This window comes from Somniosus microcephalus, chromosome 1, assembly GCF_052327205.1.
Source record: "Somniosus microcephalus isolate GS21.2 chromosome 1, FLI_Smic_1.0, whole genome shotgun sequence".
Lineage (NCBI taxonomy): Eukaryota > Metazoa > Chordata > Chondrichthyes > Squaliformes > Somniosidae > Somniosus > Somniosus microcephalus.
In genome coordinates, this window is record NC_140987.1 from 135,650,683 (window position 1) to 135,675,686 (window position 25,004).

Below are 25,004 nucleotides of genomic sequence, written 5' to 3' on the forward strand. Positions count from 1 at the left end.
GAAGGCGGAGGCAAACAGAGACGGAGGGTGGAGCACTCGGGAGACGGCCGGCGCTGCAAAGCAGGTCGGCATTCGGACCAAGCAGAGGGAGGGAAAAGTCCCAGAGAATCCGGCGGGAACGAGTCTCCACCTATTAAAAATACCTGTGTAAAAAAAACAACAAAAAAAACGCGGAGAACAGCGTTGTCAGCGGCGGGAAAGCGCGGGAGGCGCCATTTTATTTCTGCGGGGAAGAAAGGAAAGCGCGGGAGGCGCCATTTTTTTTTTTCAGGATGCCTAAGACTGGCAATATTACTGCTTTCGATAGTAATGTAGAGAATTGGACCACATATGTGGAAAAAGTGGAGAAATATTGCACAGCGAATGAAATAAAAGATGATAAAAAGGCATCGGTACTTCTAAATCTAATGGGCGCAAGGACATACGGGCTGTTAAGAAACTTAATCACTCTAGCCAAACCGATGGACAAGAATTTTAAGGAGATTGTTGATACCCTACACTGCCATTCGGGACAGGACTGGCAGATTCTCTACGAGACAAATTCGTCTGCGGCCTCCTAAGTGAAGGAACACAAAAAAAGCTACTTTCTGAGAAAGATTTGACACTGGACAAGGCTTTCAGTGTGACTGTATCATACGAAGCAGCTGCAAGAGGAGCTGCAGAGATACAGCAAAAGCCACAGGACTTCGGCACCCATGAAATGACACGGGGTTTCGAGAGATGTTATCGCTGCAGCAGATCCACCCATGACCAGAGGGACTGCTGGTTCAAGGACAAAGCATGCAGGCAATGCGGAAAGATGGGACACATTGCACGTGTATGCCGATCTGGAAACAAAAAATCCACTGAACGGACAGAAAAAAAATCAATAAGGAAAAGTACAGAAAGGTACAAATGATGATGGACAGTAGCTCCAAAGACCAGAAGAGCAATAGTGACTCCGGAAACAAGAGACTAAGCTCTCTCAAATTACATAATGTAATTGCCAAAGAAGATTACCAGACCATTTGGGTTACCCTCACGATAGCGGGGTCCCCAGTTAAAATGGAGCTAGACACAGGATCAGCCCTAACCGTAATAAGTCGACGGGATTACGAGCGGCTATTTCCGCATATACCTTTGAAAGACACATCCATTATCTTGAAAACATATACGGGGCAGAAAGTATACCCAAAAGGGAAAATAAAGGTGCCTGTTGTATACAACGACAAGGAAATACAGAAGTTGTATTTATACGTTCTGCAAGATGGTGGTCCACCGCTGTTGGGACGTGAATGGATCAGGAAGATACGTTTAGACTGGCACTCCATTCAGGCACTGACGGTGACCAGTAAGAAAAAAAATGATGATGACGTCATACCTGAACGATTAAAAGACATCTTGGCCAATGCTAAGTAAGTGTTTCAACAGGAACTAGGAACCTTGAAAGACATCACCGCCTCAATAAAAGTGGAAGATGCGGCAATTCCCAAGTTTTTTAAGGCAAGGCCGGTGCCATGCGCAATTCGTCCAGCAGTCGAGGCAGAGCTGGAGAATTTGGAAAAGGCAGGCGTATTATCCAAGATAGATTGGAGCGAGTGGGCAACACCCATCGTCCCGGTCATGAAGAAAACATTGAATAATGATAAATCTGAAGAACAGAGAAAAATTCGCATCTGTGGGGACTTCAAGGTGACTGTAAACCCGGTCCTTCACATGGTACAGTATCCTCTTCCGAGGATAGAAGATATTTTCGCCTCACTATCCGGAGGAAAACGTTTCACCAAAATTGAATTGGCACAGGCATATCTACAGATGGAAGTTGAAGAGGCCTCTAAAAAGTATCTCACGATAAACACACACAATGCCCTGTACCAGTACAATCGACTGGTTTTCGGAATAGCATCAGCTCCAGCTATCTGGCAAAGAGCTATGGAGCAAGTCCTCCAAGGGATTCCGGGGACTCAATGCTACCTGGACGACACCCTTGTAACAGGAGAAGACGACAACGAGCACCTTGCCAATTTGGAGCAGGTGCTCACTAGGCTGAGAGAACGGGGCCTACGAGCAAATCGCCCCAAGTGTGAATTTTTCCAGAAACAAATATCATATTATGGCCACATAATTAACGAGGAAGGGTTGCATAAGTCACCTGAAAAAATTGAAGCGGTCATAAAAGACCCAGCACCTGAAAATGTCTCTCAATTAAGGTCGTTCCTGGGATTGATAAATTACTATCATAAATTTTTACCGAACTTGTCAACTGTTCTGCACCCTCTTAGCGAACTGCTACAAACGGGAGTAATTTGGAAATGGAGCGAAGACTGCAAACGTGCCTTCCATAAATGCAAAAGCTTGATCGCGTCCAAGGAAGTTTTGGCTCATTACAACCCATCACTGCCAATCAGACTGGCGTGCGATGCATCCCCTTACGGCGTAGGAGCGGTATTATCGCATAGATTCCCTGATGGCTCGGAGCGGCCGATAGCTTTTGCGTCACGCCCATTGAACTCAGCTGAGCGTAACTATGCCCAGATCGACAGGGAAGCACTCAGCCTGGTATGGGGAGTGAAGAAATTCAACCATTACCTACACGGACAAAAATTTACCTTGTTGACTGACCATCAACCCCTTGTCTCCATATTCAACCCTAAAAAGGGTGTTCCCATTATGACAGCGCAAAGGCTACAGATGTGGTCCCTTTTCCTAGGGGCACAACAATATGACATAGAATACAAAGGATCAAAACAGCATGGGAATGCTGACAGGTTATCACATCTACCGTTGCCAACGGTAGAAGAGGCACCTACAGTGGACCCAGTGGAGATGTTCCACTCAACCATAGTGGAATGTCTACCAGTAACAAATTCTGCCATTGAAAAGGAAACGAGAAATGACCCGACTCTCTCACGAGTCTACGATTTAACGGTGAAGGGATGGCCAGCACATGGCGAACCACTGTTGCCAGCATTCTCGCAAAGAAGAGAACAGCTGTCAGTGTGCCGAGGAACCTTGATGTGTGGATCCAGAGTGGTGATTCCACCCAAACTCCAGGATAAAGTGCTAAAGGAGCTTCACGAGGGGCATCTGGGTGGAGTGAAAATGAAGAAACTAGCCAGAGCGTTTGTGTGTTGGCCAGGTATCGATGGAGACATCGAAGAAATGACCAAGAGCTGCCTAGGATGCCAGAAGGTCCAAAACGCCCCACCACAAGCCCCTCTACATCCATGGGAGTGGCCCTCATCTCCATGGCAAAGGGTACACATCGACTTTGCTGGTCCATTTATGGACTCAATGTTCTTAATCGCGGTTGATGCACACTCCAAGTGGCCGGAGGTAATAAAGATGTCCTCCACCACCACGGAAAAAACCATTACAGTATTAAGGACCATATTTGCCAGGAATGGGCTGCCTGAACAGATCTGTTCTGATAATGGACCGCAATTTGTGTCCGAAGAATTCAGGAAGTTCTTAAAAAACAATGGGGTTAAGCACTACACGTCCGCCCCATACCATCCCGCCAACAATGGATTGGCTGAAAGGTTTGTCCAGACCTTCAAGAAGGCCATAAAGGCCATGGGTAATGAAGACATAAATCTACAGCATAAGGTAGATAACTTCTTGTTTGCATGCAGGAATGCAACACATGTGGTTACAAACCAAACTCCCGCCATGATGTTCTTCAACAGAAGCCTAAGATGTCGGCTGGATTTGATCAAGCCAAACATCAGAAGGGACGTGGAGAACCGGCAATTTCAAGGCATGAATGAAAGGCCAACTAGAACCTTCCAGATAGGTCAACAAGTTTTGGCCCGGGACTACCGTACCGAGAAATGGCAGCCTGGAACTATTTGCACACGACTAGGACCACTGATGTATACCATGGACATTGGAGAAAGCATAATAAGGCGCCATGCTGACCAGATCATACAGTCATCTGAAAAGGGACACCCTACACCACAACTCTATACGCCTAATGATGAAGCAGAGATACCCATAGTATCTACCTCCGATCCGGTGATACTGGAACCAGATGAACCCGACACTGGCATTCAAGCCGAATCGACCTTGCCAAAAGAACCTACTACACCACCAAAAACTACTACACCACCGAGGCGTTATCCAGACCGAGTCAGGAAGCCTCTGGAGAGACTGACTTATACGTGATTAACTGCCGCAAATGTGTAGGTTCTTGTTCTTGTAACATGTTAATTAATGATTACTTAAAATGTTATGTATTGGTTTTCTAAAAGGGGAGGAATTGTGGTGTATGGGCGTTTAAGAGCCCCTGTGTACTGCAATGCCGGTAATGGCCACTCAGGTTATATAAGCCTGTATAGTGTCTTGTATCTGTTAGTTCACCTCCAGACTTTGTTCAGTAAACACCTGTAAACCAACTCCTGCATTCCATGTCTTCATTAACACACGGATACAACAGGCATGACATGATTTCAACTCCAGTATTTAAAGGGACACTCCAAATATGCAAGTTGAAGGAGTTTGGAGTTGTCATGGAGAGCCACAGACCTCTTACTGTGGAGCTGAGACATGCAAAAGCTACGCCCTGCTTCAGCGATGCCTCCCTGGATGTGCTGTTGGGAACTGCAAGGGCCCGGAAAGAGATTCTCTTCCCTAGTGACTGGAAGAAGAAGCCTGCAGCTAAGACGAAGAAAGCGTGATTCAAGTTTGCCGAGGAGGTCAGCAGCAGGAGCGTGGTGCCACACTCCTTAATCCAATGCAGGAAGTGATTCAATGACCTCAGCAGGGCAGGATAGATGAGAGCAATGGCACATTGCCCTACATCCTGATGTGCTTATCACTCTAACCCCCTCACTCTACCTTCTCAAGCCTATTCCAGCACATCATTCCTCACACCAACTTATCTTGCAGGTGTGCCCATCCCTCTCTGTCTATGCACTTACTCACATCCCCATCTATCCATCCACCACTAAAGCACGCATCCTTATGCCTATTCCTCATAGTCACCCTCAACAAATGCTCTCCATCCATTGGGTGAACACATGCAATTACTCTCACACATAGGACTCTTCTTGCCCACCTTGCAGGAGAAGAGAGCAGAGAATCAGAGGTGGCCCTCCAGCCATCTCTCAATTAACATCTGCAGAGGAGGAGGGGCTGGACATCAGCGGAGTCTCGGCGTGCCTGGCTGTTGGAGATAGGGGCCTGCCAACTACCTGGTGACAGAATTAAATATCAGGCAGCCACTTGGCATACAACACTCAAGTCAACAGCCACTGAAATATGATCATGTGCCTAATGATAACTTCAAGCATTCTTACCTTCACAGTACTCATTCATGTCCTTTGTCTCCCATATGGCCTTCACGCATCCAGCAGGAGGTGGTCCAGTTCACCCATGACAATGACAACGACTCCTCAGAGGAGCTCATTTCCTCTGAGGGTGCACCATCACAGGACTTATGCAGACCTGCTCAGATACTTACACTTCTGTGGAACAAGTTAGAGAGATGGTTGGGTTTTCATAAGATGACTCGCATTTCAAAGTGAGGAAGAGCAGATAGTGGAGTCAGGGACAGCAGTGGTGAGTCCATGTCAGAGGGCGCAGGACTCTCCAAGCTCTGCTCAGCTGGACGCAGATGCTATACCCCAAGGTCTGTCGACTAAGAAGATACTTCTTGAGCAGCAGCAGAGTATTTGCCATGTAATGGCAGGCCTTCCAAGTGCAAAGTGCACGATTGCAGAGAGATTGGAGGAGTCTGTCTCAAGCATGAGCAGCATGCTCTTGCAGGCCATTGCGATTATGTCTTCTTCCATGGAAAGAGTGGCCAACTGTTTGGAGCATCAAATGCAGCAATCACATGGGTGCATGTAGGCATTCACCAACGGCTTGCACACTATGAATGGCACCTTAAATTGGAGGAATGATAACCTATCTTTAGCCTTTTATCACCCCACTGATCTGCAGCAAAGATGTTCTCCAGCTCATTGCTAACAGGGACATGGAGCTGGGCCTCAAGAGGGATGATGGTGAAAGGAGACATGGAAGTGGCGACTCGGCTCAAAGCGCTTCCAGTTCTCATCCGTTGCCACGCCCTCCTCTCAGTCAGTACCCCACATGCAGCCTTGTGTCCCGATGGTCGAGTCTGCCCCTGCACAGTCTTTGGCGGGGCTCTCACTGGCTCCAAAACTCGGAGGACATCGGCCAAGAGCAACTCAACAGTCAGAGCAGGGATCTGAGCAGCCTGCCTCCACCTCTGCTAAAGCTACAGGGTACGCACCCTGTAGAAGTGCTAGGAAAAGGAAGAGTAAAGATTTGTAGTTGCTCAAGGGTATGCACATGGGTGTGTTACACATTGTTAGATTGTTCTGTTGTCTATTTGAAACACACAAATATTATTCTTTTGCACCACTTTCGCATCTTGCCCTTTCTTAGTTGCTGGCTGTCAAGTGACCTTTTCAGTTGTGTGATGAAGAATGGGAAGACATGAATTAACGCTGAGTAATGGGGGGCTGTGAAAAGGATGCTTGGTTGTTTGCAGGACTGCTTTGTGTTAGTGGCATTGGGGGGTGGGGGGCAAAAGTGGCTTTTGCATGTGGTTGTTAGATGGATGCACCGGTGGAACCCAAGTGAACCTCGCAATAATGAGGACATGCTGGGCAGCAATGTATGCCGCTGGTGGTGCATTGCCTGCATCACCTTCCGCCTCCTCATCCTCCTCCTCCTCTTCCCCCTCCTCATCCTCCTCCTCCTCCTCAGAATCATCTGAAGAGGCTGTGTGCTCTGTGCCTTGTCCCTCCTGCAGGTCCAAACCTCACTGCTGCACAATGTTGTGCAGAGCGCAGCACACGATGACCATTCTGGAGACCCAGGCTGGTGCACACTGATAGTCGCCACCAGATCTGTCCAGGCACCTGATGTGCATCTTCAGCATGCCGATGGCTTGTTCAATGACACATCTGGTGGTCATATGTCATTCATTGTATCACTATTATTTTAACCTGGAGGAGCTCATGGGGTTGGGGTGCAGGTGGGGGGTTAAATCTGGCAAAAATGCGAGCGTGTTGGGAAGCCAGCTCCAACCTGCTAATTTCTGCATTTCACTCCAGCGTATTGAACTGCGTGTGCGCAACTCCCTTGGGACAACACCTTTCAGCACAAGAACTGTGAACAAAGCCTTTCCCACAAGCAGTTAAGAAAGCAGCTGTGTGTACTGAGTACTTATTGGCATTTTTCCCTGTCATGGCTTCCGCCCCCTCAATTGCTGTTATGCTCTCACCTTGCTTTCACTGGTGAGTTCCAGGAAGCTTGGGAAGCCCGTGGACCCAAAGTTAATGTGCAAAACCCATGTCAATATCGCTCTACTTGAGCAATTGACATATGTCAGTTGACAACCCACCTCTCCCAAGGGGGTTGCGCACACGCAGCCTAACGTGCTGGAGTGAAATGTGGAAGTTGGTGGGTTGGAGCCGGCTTCCTGATGGACTCGTGTTTTTGCCAGATTTAGCCCTCCACCTGCACTCAACCCCACACGCGTCTCCAGGTTAAAATTGCCCCCCGTAACTCAAACAATTTTCTTCAAGTAATCAAGGTCAGCATAGTGTAACCAAATTGACAACCTGGCCGGCAGTACGAGGCCGTAGCCGGGGACCCTAGGGGACGGTCCCTGGCAGTTGGGAGAGAGGAAAGGCCTGTGATTGTGGCTGGGAGGGGTTAAGGTCAGCTGGGGGGAGAAGAGAATGGACATTAGAGCTGGGGGGAGAAGATGGGGCTGGAGGTCAGTAATCGGAGGGGTGGGGGAGGGATAGAGAGGCCTCGTTCAGCAGAGAGGAATTGTAGGCTTTCCTGAGGGGCTGGGGGGAGAAACCCTGCTCCTCCTGGCCCATGAGGAGTGCTGAGAAAGGCACTTACCTTGTGGAGCTGGCAGTTCACTGCCGGGTTTCTCAACCCCTGGGAAACCTGTGCACCAGCAGCAAATTTTAAATTGGGCTCCCAATTGCACTGTGGGAGCCCAATTTAAATATGTTAATGAAGCGTCCATAGCAGGACAATCGTACACCACGAAACCCACTGCCATAAAAACGGTAATGTGTGTCGCAGGTTGAGGTCGTGTTTTGCGCACTTAACGGTTTAACCCTGCTCTCCTGCCCATCGTGCAGGGGTTAATATCGAGGCCTTTGTCTTTCTCTAACCCCAAATAATGTGAAATAGTTAATTTACAATCATTTGAATAATTTTGACCATATTGTAATAAGTTTAATTCATTTTTATTATAGATTCTTACAGCACAGAAAGAGGCCTGAAAGAGGCCATTCGGCCCATCGTGCCTGTGCTGGCTCTTTAAAAGAGCTATCCAGTTAGCCCCACTCCCCTGCTTTTTCCCCATAGCCCTGGAAATGTTTCTTTTTCAAGTATATATCCAATTTCATTTCAGGTGGGGCATTCCAGATCATCATAACTTGCTGTGTAAAAGTTTCTCCTCATTTCCCCTCTGATTCTTTTGCAAATTATCTTAAATTTAAGTAATTAATGTGTATATTCCTAAGAGGAGAAAATATGGAATATATTTGTTGTACGTTTTCACTGAGCAACATGTGTTTGCATGCAAAGCTATATTAGCATACAAATAACCTGATCTGTTGAAAGTAACAATGTTAATGCATTGCTTTGAGGGATGCAAAAGTGACAGGTAGTTTGACATAATGGTACAAAGGCTTAATACCTTGGTGAATTAAGAATCATAGCTGATGGATGTCAAGGCACAATATTTCTGTTGTGCGAATGACATTATTTACTGCTACAGTTGAATTTCAAGCAACATGGAGAACTTTAGTCACACTGCTTTATCAAGTGATAGCTATAATTTGAGTTAAAGTTTTGAAAGAATTTTAAATGCTTGCTAAGGTTAACGCTTTATAACCCAAAGCAATAACAAATTATTGCTGCTGTGCCATGTAAGGGAAATATTAAACCATTTTTATTTCCGCTTCTGTTGTAGGTTTAAATACTGAACAGATTTTGCTGAAAGATCTTAAGGAGCTGTCAGAAGGAGATACAAAACTAGCAATTAGTACTGTGTATATGACCCTGGAGGTGAGTGAATTGCTGTTAAAACTAGATACAATTTGACAATAGGAGTGCATAGGGTGGTCCATTCCATCACATCAATATTTACTTTTGATACTGCAAACAACACTAACAGCACAGTTTGAGTGATGTTACCACCGCTTTACAGATCTAAATGCTTAATTGTAGACTGATTTGCATAATGCATATTAATAACTTTTTTAATGAAGAGTGATTTATCATAATGTTTTAGAACATCACAAATGAAATATTACGTTCCTCATTCCGAGAGATGTATGTCATCCTGTGATGGCTCAATAGGGAATCCTTAATATAGAATTGAACAGGATGTTTTTCAGCTCTTTGGATGTGTGCACTACTTACCTGTCAGAAACAGAATGCATGTACAAAATTGGATATCAGCTGTGAGAGTTATGGTGGTGGTTTATTTTCTTTTTTTCCAATTTTATGAAGTCCATGTGAGATTTTTTAAAAGTCTTTAATGCATTTCATTGAATATCATTGGTTGATTTATGCATTTTTCAGAAAAAAAATACTCTTGGTTAATGCAACTGTATTGTTTTTGTCTTTTTGATCCTATAGTTCTTTTATTGCAACAGAGTTTTATTTTTAAGTTGCATAGTTTACACCAGCTAATTCATATATACTTCATCTGAAGTCTGTTCACTTTTTCTGTTGCACCTTCTTTTGCTAATTAGGGGTGACTGGCAGGTAATAAAGTGCAATAAAAAAATAAGTGAAACATCCATTTTTCAAATTGTAATTTGAAATTGTGAGTCATTTATCAAACTTGTGGAAATGTGTGACTTTTGAGAATGTAATTTAGTTAGTGGTAACAAAAATATCAGCCAAAAAACACTTCTCAAGCACTTAATAGGTATAAGTGTCAAAAGGTTCATTAACACAGCTTTGGATAGTTCAATGACCATTGCGAAAAGTCCACTTTAGTAACAAGGCTTTAGGCTAATTTGTAACTATTGTAATAGTATTGCATTAAAGTTTTTGGTGGGAGAGAAGGACAGCACACAAATCAACTGAGAAGGAAACCATAGAAAATGCCAAGGACTAAACAACCATAGGTCCATCCAGTCCACCTTTCTGCTCTCCTAGCAGCTGTAACTAATAATGGGCCAGTAATTCCGGTCCCAACGCGTGAGTACGGATGGGGTACTCACGCGTGGGCCCATTGGAAGTGCCGGATTTCAGCATGCACAGCGCATGCGCGGGAAACCGGCATTTCATCCAAGGGGTTCAGAAGCCCAATGCGTGCGCGCAGGACTCTGCGCGCACGCGTTGAACTTCCTTCTTTTTGACAGGTTTGCCCGTGTGTAAGGGCCTGAACTTTTTAGAAATGTAAAAAGGAGGCGTAAGGACTTGATTCTTTAAGGTAAGTGGTCTATTATTTAAAATTATAACATTTTTTCCACAGCCTTATTGTTTTTAAGGACTTTACAGTAAGGTAAGTTTATTTTTAGACCCAATTTCTTAAAAAAAAAATTTTTTCAAAAATTTGATTAATTGTTTAAAATCATTTTTTAAAGTTATTTATAGTTCATTTAATTAGTGGGATGTTTTTTAAAATTTTATTTAAAGTTTATGTAGTGTTTTGGGCGCCCGTAGTTTTCATGAGTTTGACAGTTCTTACTATCAAACTCATGAATGAAGTTTCCCCTCCCCTGATTGGCTGCCCAGTGCTCACCTGATCCCAGCCGGCACATCGCACTAACTACGCCGCTGGATCAGGCAAGCACAGCGCGCCAACAGCTGAACCGGGCCAGTGACAGGAATTCCAAGCAGTCCCAGGCTTCAGCTGTCGGCGCGTCGGGTAAGTGCACATCGGGGGCTTGCACACGCGGCAAGCCCCCGATCCTAATTTCTGGGCCGATGTGTTTCTCTTCAAGATGGTTGTCCAGTTTGACCTTGAAGAGATCTAAACTATTTGTCCCTATAACCTCCATTGTCAAGGTATTCCAAAAGCCAAACTCTCTAAAATAATGTTTGCTTACATCCTTCCTTAATCTATCTCTTTTCATCTTGTACTCATGTCCCCTTGTCCCCTTGTTCTATTGTCTTGTACCAAATCAAATAAACCTGACTGATCCTCTACATCTCCCAGGTTTTTTAATTTGAAAACCTCAATCATGTGCTTTCTCAGGGCTGGATTTTACCTTTTGGTGCGGCCTAGGGGCGGGACAGCTTCCTTCCGGGGTCCAATCCCATCCCCAATGACGTCCGACACACAGACACTATTTTGCGACAATTGCCCTTGTTAAGCCCGCCCTGCGGGCTTGCCAGCCAATTAGGAGAAAGCTGGTGTCAGATGATGTCAGTTGACGTCGCGTCATCTGCTGGTTTTCTTAAAGGGGACATGCTCAATTTTTTTGACAGCTGATTTTTCAGCATTGAGGTGCTGCAAACACTGACAATCACTGTACAAAGGTGAGCCTTTGCATCCAGGCTCTCCAGTGACTCCTTCCTTAGGCTAGAACAGATGGCAGCTGCAGATGAGGTTACAGAAGCGATCTGTCAATGGTGAGAGAGGTTTTCCCAATGAGGTGGGACTACACAAACACTTCAAAACTTGTTACCTACAGAAAAGTCTAAATGCATTAAAAATTATTTTCCCAACATTTTCTTATCTCTGAAACTCACCAGTGTACCATTGGATCCTTCACACCACTTCTGCAGCTGTCATCAATGAAGAAACATTACATTAGACCCACAGCACGCCACACTTACCCTGGTGTCTGGACGTCGGGAATCCCGCAGCAGACCTGTCAAAATTGGAAAAAGCCTCTTAACTGCCTGTAACTGGCTATAATGCTCTTCCCACTGTGAGGTGTCGGGTCCATGCGCAAATCAGGGACCCGACATCCGGGAAGATTGTTTGGAGGCGGGTTGACAGCGGGTTCGGGACCCGCTGTCAATCTTTGCAATTTTACCAGATGTCCCGCCCCCTGAGGGCCGGCAGAATTCCCCCCTCAGTCTTCTTCTCTCCTACAACTAATATCCCAGTTCTGCGAGTCTATTCTCATTTGTTTTATTCTGTAGACCACAAATCAATCTAATAGCTCTTCTATGCAACTTTTCCAGCTTCTTGTAGCATGGTTTTCAGATTGCACGCAATACTCCAGGCAGGTCTGACCAGTGCTTTATACAAATAGTACAGTAGATTCCTTTGATCTGCACTCTCACTCTTTTTATACAATATAACATTAGATTTGCTTTTGACAGCAGTCAGACTTTGGCTTGATAGCTTGATAGGTTTATCTATGACTGCTAGATTCCTTTCGGATTCTTCTTGTCAGTATTTCTCCATTAATCCTATAATTTCTCTGCTTATTTCATATACCTTATGGCATTACTTTCTATTTATCTACATTAAACTACATCTGTCAATTGTTTGCTGACATATCCCAAACATTTTAAGTCCTCATGTAGCTGGTAACCCTATCTTCCACCATATTAATCAGCCCTGCTACTTTGGTGTCATCTAGAAATTTTAAGATGAAGAAGATACCAACATTGACTTCCAGATCATTTATGAAAATCTTGAAGCATAATAGTTCCAACATGGAGCCCTACAGGGCTCTACTCGTCAAACCCTTCTACCATTTGCACACACTATGGCCGTGATTTCGCCAACCGAGGCTGGCTAAGTGCGGCCGAGGTAGGTGGCGGACTGCAACCCTGCTCCCGGTTCCATCGCGCTCTGTTGAAGTGATTTTGCCCTGATTAGGCTTGTTAAGCCCACCCTGCGAGGTTCCTGGCCAATTAAATGGAAGCGGGCCTGATGCTGTCATTTGATGACGCGTCATCAGCTGGTTTCCTTAAAGGGACCATGTGCGCATTGATTTGGACAGTTGTGCTGTCAGTGTTCTACAGTATTGAGGTGTTGCAAACACTGACAAGCACTGCACAAAGGTGCACAGCTGCACCAGGCTCTCCCATGACTCCCTCCATATGGCTATGGAGGGAGTCACAGCACGCAGGGCGGGGTTCTCTTCCCTTCCAATGGGCAGAAGAGACCCCCCCCAGGAGACCAATGCAGCCTGGTTGCACATTGCACAGGAGGGTACAAGCAGGGATGTCGTCAGGAGGACCAGGCTGCAGTGGCGCAAACCTTTCAATGATCTCAGTAGTTCATGAAATGCTACTGCAAAGCCACATTCAACCTCATCCTGCTGTGCCACTCATCACATCCCCATCACTCTGCCTTCCCTACCCTACTTCTGCACATCCTTACTCACACCAACTTACCTTGCACCTCCACCCATCCCTCTTTATCTACATTATCACTTCCCCATCTCACTAGCCACCCCTCACAATCACCCTCATCCTAGTCCAATCATACCAACTAACAACACACAAGGGTAGGCACTTTCTGTTAATGTGCTGTCAGACATTGAAATCTTTATTTTGAACGCTTTGCCTTCTTGGACAGATTTGTGTGCACCTTTGGAAGTGGCTTAGTGAGTTGTAGTGAATGGTGAGACATAAGGGCACCCCCTGCAATGGTGGTTGTTGTGTATGTACCTTTAAGAGAATAACTGGCCTCAGACTGCAGTACCGGCAGTGAGCATCCCTGTATAAAAGGCGCTAGTGTGCCTCTGTTTTTTTAGTTTCACTATTGACTTCCACCAGTAAAGACGTGTTTTGTTTAACTCCTGCTGTCCGTGTCTCAATCATTCACGGACATAATAGTGGTGAGTGTGAAAGGAATGGTTTAGGCATTGCAGGGATGCTTTATGGTGCTGGTGTGGGTTGGTACCAGCCTGGCGCATCATGTGGCAGCCAGGATGTACAGCGTCAAGTGAAGTAAATCTGGCCATGGTGAGGCCATCCCTGGCCTCCCGGGCAGCAATGTAGTCAGGTGCTGATGCCCTGTGTCCTGTCCAGCATCAGTTGATTGTTGTTAGTGTTGTTGGTGTGCCTGGTGATGGTGGTGTGCCTGGTGATGTTGGTGTTGGCGCTGATCGTTGTGGGATTCTGAGGACCAAGGTGAGATTTTTTGAAGGGCACCGATGCTGATGAAATAGATGGCAGCTGAAGTTGAGATGTCAGAAGCGATCTGTCAGTGGTGAGATAGGTTGTTCCAAGGAGGTGACAGTGGATAGAGAGTTTACTCCAAACCCTTCCAAACTGCATAAAGCTCAAAAGTGTGTTCCAAATCCTGAAGGCTCCAGCTTCTAACATTGGAAAATGAACAGCTGTGAAACGGTAGCTTTTATACCACTTTTGCAGCTGTCGCCTATTCAGAGCAATGGAGTGTCATTAAAAACCCGATCTACTTACATGACGTGATCCCCGAGCGCCGTGAAACTTGTCAAAAAGCTGGAAAAATGGTAAGTAGATGGTAAAATGCTATTTAAGTAACTTTTAACAACCTCTTCACTATTTCAGTTGGCTCACCCACTGCTTAGTGTCGGGTCTGTAAAGTGCAGGCAGACCCAGCACCTGGGAAACTGACACAGAAGTGGATTCACAGCGGGTACCCGACCCGCTGTCAATCTTTTAAATTTTGACAGCGGACCCACCTCCAAACCCACCCTCTGAGCGCTGGCAAGCTTCTGGCCATAGTATGATACGGCACAGAAAGAGGCCATTTGGTCCATTGTGCCTTACTTACATCCTTAGATACTTTTCCAAATTTTCCAATTTTCCAAATAATTTTCCAAAACTCCCTGGACTCAGCAAAGGTCCCGGCAGACTGGAAAACTGCTAATGTAACACCCTTATTTAAAAAGGGCAGTAGACAGAAGGCTGGAAACTATAGACCGGTTAGCCTAACATCTGTGGTAGGTAAAATTTTGGAGTCCATTATTAAGGAGACAGTAACAGGACATTTGGATAATCATAATTTAATAGGACAAAGTCAGCGTGGTTTTATGAAGGGGAAGTCATGTTTCACAAATTTGCTGGAGTTCTTTGATGAAGTAACATATAGGGTGGATAAAGGGGAACCAGTGGACGTAGTGTATTTAGACTTCCAAAAGGCATTTGACAAGGTGCCACACAAAAGATTATTGCTTAAGATAAAAAATCACGGGATTGGGGGTAATATTCTGGCATGGATAGAGGATTGGCTATCTCACAGAAGGCAGAGAGTTGGGATAAATGGTTCATTCTCAGACTGGCAATCAATAACTAGTGGTGTTCCGCAGGGGTCAGTGCTGGGTCCCCAACTCTTTACAATCTATATTAACGATTTGGAGGAGGGGACCGAGTATAACATATCAAAGTTTGCAGATGATACTAAGATGGGAGGGAAAGTAGTGAGTGAGGAGGACATAAAAAACCTGCAAGGGGACATAGACAGGCTAAGTAAGTGGGCAGAGATTTGGCAGATGGAATACAATACTGGAAAGTGTGAGGTTATGCACTTTGGCAGGAAAAATCGTAGAGCAAGTTATTATCTTAATGGCAAGAAACTTGAAAGTACTGAAGTACAAAGGGATCTGGGGGTCCTGGTGCACGAAACTCAAAAGGTTAGTATGCAGGTGCAGCAAGTGATTAAGAAGGCCAATGGAATGTTGGCTTTCATTGCTAGGGGGATAGAATATAAAAATAGGGAGGTATTGCTTCAGTTGTACAAGGTATTGGTGAGACCGCACCTGGAATACCGCATACAGTTTTGGTGTCCATACTTAAGAAAAGACATACTTGCTCTCGAGTCAGTACAAAGAAGGTTCACTCGGCTAATCCCGGGGATGAGGGGTTGGACACATGAGGAGAGGTTGAGTAGATTGGGACTCTACTCATTGGAGTTCAGAAGAATGAGAGGCGATCTTATTGAAACATATAAGATTGTGAAGGGGTTGGATCGGGTGGATGCGGGGAGGATGTTCCCGATGATGGGTGAAACTAGAACTAGGGGGCATAGCCTTAGAATAAGGGGCTGCTCTTTCAAGACTGAGATGAGGAGAAACTACTTCACTCAGAGGGTGGTAGGTCCATGGAATATGCTGCCCCAAAAAGCTGTCGAAGCTACATCATTACATAAATTTAAAACAGAAATAGACAGTTTCCTAGAAGTAAAGGGAATTAAGGGTTACGGGGAGCGGGCAGGAATTTGGACATGAGTCTAGGTTCGGATCGGACATGGCCCTGTGGGTAGCGGAGCGGGCCCAGGGGCCGTGTAGCCTGATCCTGTTCCTATTTCGTGTGTCTAATTCTGTTAGATTCAGGAGATGGTTCTGTGATAGTAGATTGGCGGTTAGGATCAGATCAGCCATGATCTTATTGAATGGCGGAGCAGGCTCGAGGGGCCGATTGGCCTACTCCTGCTCCTATTTCTTATGTTATCAAAAAAAATTTCAATGGCATGACCTGTGTGGCAATTTATCACTAAAGAGTGAATATGTGGTTCGTAGTTTGGAGGACCTTGAAGAAGGAAGCAGAGCACAAAGGTAAGTGAAGAATGTTACTATAAAATAGCAGTACAGTGCATACATCGACATTGCTGTACTGACGCAGAGAAATGTTAACAAAGATTTAGTGAGCAAGTGAAACAGAATTATGCAAATTATATTACACACACCATGATGGGAAAAAGAATGTACTACAGGAACATAATTTTGTTTCTATTCCCACAGCTCTTGTGTTTGAAGACAAAATTGCCACATTGCTTTGGGGAGCATTGTGGAACAAGTTTTTAACCCAATGACAAAGAACTTGCTCCATAATAAAGAAAGAATAGTTAATTTATTCAGGAGGGTGAGTCTGGAAGGCGTTTGATTTGGAGGAATGTGCAGAACTATTGATATGTATCATATTAGATGTAAATTCTATTAATTTATATGTTTTGTTACATTAGAGTGTCTATTTACACTGACCATAATAGCAGCATGTAATTTACAGTACAGTACCCAAATGGATAAATATGCCATTGTACTCATAGCCCCAATTTTAACTCTGGTGTTAAGTGCAGAATGCTGGGGCCGGGGCATCCGGGAAGCGCCTATAATGGCACTGGCGTATGGCTGGGGCCATTTTAACTCCTGGGCCTCAATACCAAGTTGGAAGATGGATTTCTGGTCAAAAATAGCAGCGATCAATAGGTGGCCGGCAGGTGGGAGCAGGATTTCATGCAGTAGGAGGCCACGCCGGGGACCTGAGAGAATGGTCCCTGACAATAAAGTAAGTGGCATTGGGTGGAAGTTCAGAGGGGATCGCGGTCAGTGGACAGGGAGGGAAGCCTGGGGCATGGGATACCCAAAGTTTCCTTGTCGGGGCTGGAGGAACACACCTGTTTTTTCTGGCCCACAAGAAAACCTTAAAAAAAAAGTAAATATTGAAACTTACCTGCCCCTCTTCTGGTCAGGCTGCTGCTTGCCACCAAGTTTCAGCGGCTGGTTCGGCATTATGCTATACTTGCGCAACTCACGGTTAAAATCAATTCGGGGTCCGAAGGATGTCTTTGGACACAATTTTTACATTTTAATGAGGCCTCCCCCTTCCTGTGGCGGCGTCTTTTCTGACTCCAGAATCAGCACTGTTGAAATGGCGATGAATTTAAACAAGTTGGGAACATATGCAAAGCGACGACTTCCATTTTAACCACCCACCCGCTCTGTTGCTGCTGAGTAGGCATCAGTCCTTTTAATGTACCATCTGCTCTTCTCAATTAGCAAGGGCAATCCACTGATCTACATGATGTACTCATAAAGCACATCACTCATCTTAGCATTAATTGTCATCACCTCCACTTAAAGTAGGCACCAACACAAATGGACACAATACAGGAGAAGATTGTAAAGACGATCAAGAGGAAGTACATAGTGAACACTAAGTATTGGTGATAAAGAGATAACAATTGGGAGTGGATGAGGAGGCTCTTGGTATAGGCCTGACATTTTAAATGCCCCTCATGACTGGTATGGGGAACTTCGTAAGTCTGCTTTTGAATAGAGGCCTGTGTAATACCAGGGATTTATTGTTAAGCCATTTGTCTTCATGTACAAAGCATTGGAAGGTGGTATCATTAGGTTAGATCAATCGATCAGCATGTATTGAAGTCTGCAATTGGACGTGTGATGAGTACAGTTACACAGACCCAGTACACAGTAGCAGCATGTGTCATGAATAATTCTACTGCTGAAAAGGAAGCTTTTTGAACCAAAATTTAGTTGTGGCCAGCTTCAACTTGCTTGGTGAACAATTACAGAAAACCAGAAGAGAGGGATTCTTAAGCTCTCATAGATGCTCATTGTTCTTCGCTTAGATAGGCATGGTGAGGAAGTGTGGCATGCATGGAGTAGCACAGGAGCAATAGATTGGTAATCATGTCAGTGGCAGCTCTGTGCAATCATGTAACCCTGAAAGCTAAGAGCCCACAGTGACTCCTACAAAAGAGATCCTGGCATTAATGTGACTCAGGTAACCATTAAGTGCAGATACATGTACCAGGCCTTCTGTTGCCCTGTAGATTCCCAGTTAGCTATATAGTCACACTTCTGTGTTACTCCATTAACTAAGGGAACACATAACAGTGGTGTGCATTTAGAAGTTCATGCCACAAAACATATTAAATACAAGCACAAGTACTGAGAAACATAATATTAACATTTAATATTTCTTAGTCAGCCGTCCTTTCATTGTGCAGAAAATGAAGTGTCAGATCTTCAATAGACACAGTGCGGCTGATTGCAGAGATGTCCCTGTGTGATAAAAGTTTAGTCTAGTGCTGACCCTCACTGTCACTAGTAGTGATGTGTGGATGGTTGACTGTCCTTTCAGGTCTCTGTATCCTGGGTGACACACCTTAGTCTTGGCCTCCCTGGCAAGTTTGAGCCTTTTCATGCAGCCTTCCTCTGCCACATCCAGGCAGTTGACTCTTATATGGTAGCCCTGCTGTCCAGAATAGTACCTGCTTCAAGTTGTACACTTCCTGTGCCTCTATGCTCCTGGGCTATCCTCTCCTCCTGCTCCACTTTGATATACCCACCAGTGGCTGCAATATCTATGCTCTTTGGCAGAAAACTCTGTTGCATTATTTAAATTCTTATCCTGTTAGTAATATTATGAAATAGTTTCTTCCTTAAATTTATTAACTCCATATCTGACCTGGAGCAAAATATTCACTTTCCAATTTGAGTTTCCACCTATGGAATGAGTTTAGCAAGACATTAACAAACTAGCAGTTGCTTCCCCCCCCAGTTTTCCCCTTTCGCAGGCCTTTTTTAATTCCCTTTTTTGTGGGAAGAGGGATACTCAGAGCAGAACAGTATTAATGAATAACTTGTTGTCACTTTCTACCATATTACACCATTTATACTCACACCTACTTTTTGTATCTGCTCATACTTGCTGATTCTGAAGTAAAAGATGGTTTTACTTTAAGAGGTTGTGGTTCTATGAAGCCCACTATTTCCAGCACAGATACTTATTTCCTTATCCTGTTGGTAATAATGCAATTCTACTGCATGTATGAGTAATCATGAAGGACAAATTGCACAAGGTATTTTATGATGGTTGCAGTGGAGATGGTTTTCTAGTTCTCATTTATTTTTGCCCCCAATCAAATATGTTCTGTTTAATAACTTGCCTGTTTTCAATATAAACAACTGCTTGCCCTTTATTATATGTATATTTATTAAGGAATGATTCTATCTTATTATTGTACTAATAAATCTATATGCCATGTATATTTACGTATCAGTTTTTGAAGTGAGATATCACTGCTTTAGATATGCCACTTAACTTTACTGAACATGCCATTCTCTTGGGATCGTGAGAGTGTGGACTGAGGACAGAAAATCATGTTTGATACTGCTAACCAGCTCCCACTGCTGGACAGTCTGAGGAACACAGGTATTTGTTGCAGCTTGCCTTCTGAAAGACTGGACATTTTATTTAATAAAGGAAATATTAAATACAACTGCAATATAATTGCAGGTGATAATCCATTATTTTATTGTTTACTAATTATGTTGGTCAGTCTAAAGTGAAAGGCTGAACTATTGCAAATCTACTCCTTAACTCTTGGAGCACTAGAGTTTGCATTTTTACCTGAAAACAGCTCATGAATAGAAAGATAGCAAAGCCCATCCATACTTACCCTATCCATTAAGTGATACAATCTTGTGTGTCAACCCTATCCATTAAATGGTACAATCTTGTGTGTCACCTTCCCCAACTGCTAGTAATACTGAGTCTTGGAGGAGCGGCAACAAAAAAAAAACGAGAAAAAATACTGTGGCCAATATTGGAGGTTTTCTTTTTTGTTTTACTAGTTATATTTATAGTAAGCCATATATAATCTTTAATCCGAAACAATGAAATGAATCTGAGGCTACAGTTACACGAAAACTATAGTGTTTGAACAAAGTGGTTTCAGGTTGGGTCTTGACTCCAGGTTTACACTAAACTTGTCAAGTATATGCAACCTGAAGCTGAAGTAGTAACACTTTGTGAAATAATCACTTTTTTCGACTAGTACTGAAACCAAACTTTGGTACTAATTTTAAAACACAATGAAATGGAGTATACATATTAAACATTAATTGCATATTTTGCATAGATATAAAAACAATAAAAGCTGAAATTACATATTCAAGTCCTGGAGTTATGCTTGAACCCACAACTTTCCGATTCGGAGATGAGAGTGTGACCACCTGAGCTAAGGTTCACAAAAGTTGACCGAGGGTGCCATGCCCTCCTATTTCGCAACTCTACGGCAAAATGCCTAGTCCTTCCCTGCTGGCACAAAACAATATTGAAACTGGTTTTCCCTTTCTCTTTCTAATGTAAAAATATACCTAGTTAGGAACAAATGTATCAATTAGTTCCTGCAGATCATAGAATCATAGAATGCTTACAGCACAGATGGCGGCCAATTGGCCATTCGAGCCCGTGCCAGCTCTCTGCAAGAGCACTTCAGCTGGTCCCACTCCCCCGTCCTTTCCCCGTAGCCCTACAAATTTTTTTCCTTCAGGTACGTATCCAATTCCCTTTTGAAAGCCACAATTGAATCTGCCTCCACCACCCTCTCAGGCAGTGCATTCCAGATCCTAACCACTCGCTGCGTAAAACAGTTTTTCCTCATGTCGCCTTTGGTTCTTCTGCCAATCACCTTAAATCTGTGTCCTCTGGTTCTCGACCCTTCCGCCAATAGGAACAGTTTCTCTCTATCTAATCTGTCTAGACCCCTCATGATTTTGAACACCTCTATCAAATCTCCTCTCAACCTTCTCTGCTCTAAGGAGAACAACCCCAGCTTCTCCAGTCTATCCACATAACTGAAGTACCTCATCCCTGGAACCATTCTTGTAACTCTTTTCTGCACCCTCTCTAAGGCCTTCACATCCTTCCTGAAGTGCGGTGCCCAGAATAGGACACAATACTCCAGTTGAGGTCCGACCAGTGTTTTATACAGGTTCATCAATAACTTCCTTGATTTTGTACTCTATGGGCTCGATTTTGCCATTGGGGATGGGCTGGGGCGTGTCAGGTGATTTTTGTGTCAGGACCCCAAATTCGATGTGAAGTGGGGAAAAAAGTGCGATTTTGCCCTAATTGGGCACTTGATTTCCAGCGTGTGGAAATCCCTGGCCCAATGAGTCTTTTCATACAGAAAGTCGCCACCGATGACGTCATCAATGCTGCTGGATTTAAGGCCTGCAAGCAGCCTTGCTTCTGGAGGCTTTAAACATTATGCCCATTGTTGTGATCATTTCATTCAGCAACTATATCCAGCAGTAGGCCAGAGTGTGCTCCAAGGTTCGATGAGGCCTCCCTCCAAGCTCTGGTGGAGGGAGCAAGATCAAATAAGGAGGTGCTCTTCCCTTCCTCGGGGAGGAAAAAGCCTCCCGAGCAGACTAAAGCTGTGTGGATGCAAGTGGCCCAGTAGATCAACTCAATCTCTATGTGCCACAGAACCTGGCTGCAGTGTAGGAAGAGGTTTCATGACCTTCTCCACACAGGAAAAGTGAGTATGACTTTCCCATCACCCTTAATCTGATCTCCATCGCCTCTCCTCACCAGCACTCTGCTCTGCCAACCTCTTCTTCCACATCCCACTTGACACTGACATCCCTGCATCCTTATCCATTCCCTCTCTCTCTATGGTCACATTCACTTAACTATTCGACCATGCAGCCCTCACACTCCCTATCATTGTGATGCAATGACAACTTACAACACACAGGGAGGGCCCTTTGTCTCCTTCTAAGCATCTATGCTATGGATTCTCGACACTCACTCCTTTATTCTCACTCAAACTCTACTTGTGTCCTTCATTGCAGGAAAAGAAAGCCCACAATAAGAGGGAAAGAGTGAGGACAGGAGGAGGGCCACCTGCAGTAGCCCAGCTCACCACCTCGGAAGAGGTGGCCCTGGAAATTGCCAGTGTTGAGGAAGATTTGCAAGTGGGGGACAGACAGATGGGCGCATCACAGCAAGCTGGTGACAGAATAGTTTTGCATCTCTCTCATTGACATTGCATGAGTGACTGATAATGATTCTGATGCTCTAACAGATTGACTTATGATCATCTGTACAATTCAATGTGCATGCAACCTTTACCTCACATCTCTAACGCTTTCCTTTACTCCCCCACAAGACCATTGACAGCCCCGGTCCCCACTATCCAGGAGGAACAGCCTGAGCTTCAAGACTCCTCAGAGAAAGCTGCAACCTCTGAGCGTGTAGTGTCGGCAGAATTCAACGCACCCAGCACCAGCGCAGACACTCACAGCTCGGTGGGACCTTCGCGAGATAGAGTAGTGTTGGCACCTGGTGTATCACAGCTCACAAGTGAGCATCAGCAGATGGTGGAGACAGGGACAGCAGTGGAGAGTCCTTGTCAGAGGTCGCAGGACTCTTCCAGCTAGACTCAGCTGCATGTCGACCCTGTGCCTCTGGGTCCATCCAGAAGGAGAGTGGTGCTGGAACTCCAGGAACAGCTGCAGGAGTCTCTGGCAGGTTTTGTCTCCAGGTTCGCTGCGAGTGTGGCGCAAATGGAAGAGTCCATTGCAAACATGAGTAGAGCCTTTGTGGAGGCATTGGCGCATGAACGCATCATCACGGAAAGGATGGCAATCTCCGTGGAAAGGATGGCTACGGTAGAGGAGAGGATGGCTATGGCCATGGAGGAGCTAAGTCACCAGAGTATTGAAAACATGGCCATTGTTCAGAATAGACTGGCATCACTTGAGGAGCGATGGTCAGCTATTAAGCATAGAAACCAGACCTTCATGGAAGTCCTCTGGAGTAGGACTTCCAGTGCAGAAATGGGTCCTCATGGCCCTCTTGATGTGCAGCAAGGTGCTGTCAAGTCACTTGCTAGCTCTGAAGTGGGACTGACCCATGAGAGGGATGTTGGTGGCAGACAACAAGGAAGTGGGTGCTCCTTTCCAAGCGCTCACATGACCATGCCTCGGTCAGAGCCCCACCAGAGTCCTCACCCAACTGAGATGGGCGTCTCATCTCCTGCACAGCCACAGGAGCAGCAGACTGTTGCCAAGCCCTCACAGGTTTGCAACCTCAGAGGACGGCCGCCAAAGGTGTCGAGACAGGAGCAGCAAGAAAGTGAGCAAGGGGCCTCCACATCTGCTGAAGCCACAGGGGAAGCACCACATAAGAGCACGTGTAAGAGGAAGCTAATGCACAAATAGTCACAAGGGTAGTCACTTGGGTATTATGTTGTGTTTATTTTTGAAATGCCATCAGTTGCTTGTTGTGATAAAAAAATTCTGATGGCAAACTGTTGAAGTTGTGGCCTGTGTCATTTCGCATATGGGACTTCCACATTGAAGGCTTAGAGCGACTTGCAATTGTCAGTATGGTGGTCAGAGTGATAGGAATCCGCAGGTTCTTGTCCATTGTCGATGCTCTGGTAAGGAGGTGTGAGGCAAAAGTGTTTGATTGTGCAGGCTAAGCAAATCTGGCTAACATGAGTGCGTCCCTTGCATCCCGGGCAGCAATGTGGTCGCGCGCTGGCGCCTTCTGGCCTGTGCAGCTTCAGGTGGGTGAGCAGCAGCTTGGTGCTCTTGTTGTTGGTGCTGCTGTTGGTGGTGCTGTTGTTCAGGGTTCTGCTGCTGCCACGGCTGGTCTTCGCCCGAATCTGATGTCCAGGATGAAAGGAAATAAATGGTTCCCATGCTTCATGTATATGCCTCAGTTGAGGAAGCACTCAGTCAAGGTGGGGAGAGGGGTTTCCCAGGAGGTCACACTGGAGATGGGTGTCAGGCTCCAAACTTCTACAACAGTGAGTATGCCTGCTAAAAGTTCCCCCAGACCTGAGACAACAAAGTACTGCCACCTGCAAATGATCGTTGGTGAAAACTCCTTTTTAATGGTGGAGCTGCAGCTGTTAGTAGGCAATCCACTTGTGAGGCCGCCAGGATTAACTGCCGTGTTCCAGAGGAGATGTGCAGGATGGGGGAAAAGTGTTAAAATCAGAAAAGCCTCTCAAAATGGGATTATAGAGGCAATTAACTGGTTGTTAAGGGCCTATCCTACCTCTTGGAGGTGGGATGGAAATGCATGGGTCTGAAACCCCGATTCTGGGAAAATTGCCTGGAGGCGGGACTGAAGCCGCCCGCTATTTTTTATGATTTTAATACCTCAGATGCCTCCAATCCCACCTCCTCGGGCCTGGCAAAATCGAGCCCTATGCCTCTATTATAAAGCCCAGTATCCCGTATGCTTTTTTAATTGCTTTCTCAACCTGCCCTGCCACCTTCAACGAATTGTGCACATATACCCCCCAGGTATCTCTGTTCATGCACCCACTTTAGAATTGTGCCCTTTAGTTTATATTGCCTCTCCTCATTCTTCCTAGAATCATAGAAAGTTACAGCACGGAAGGAGGACACTTCGGCCCATCGTGTCCGCACCGGCCAACAAAAAGCTGAAATAAAGAATAGATTTGCCTTTCTAATCTAGGCTTTATTAACTTTAAAAATCCAGTAGCACATCTTTCAACACCAGTCTCCCACCATGACTGGAGAGAACTG

The 25,004-nt window shown here is 45.1% G+C and overlaps 1 protein-coding gene across 14 annotated transcripts in view; it reads left to right on the top strand.

Moving 5' to 3' along the window:
• LOC147124368 (protein prune homolog 2-like) overlaps positions 1-25,004 on the top strand; it is a 716,966-nt gene that overhangs the window by 272,361 nt on the left and 419,601 nt on the right. For all 14 annotated transcript variants that reach the window (XM_085985995.1, XM_085985984.1, XM_085985968.1 and 11 more), the window contains exon 6: positions 8,957-9,051. In XM_085985995.1, coding sequence (XP_085842121.1) covers positions 8,957-9,051 — 95 coding nt within the window. The remainder of the gene's footprint in view (positions 1-8,956; positions 9,052-25,004) is intronic.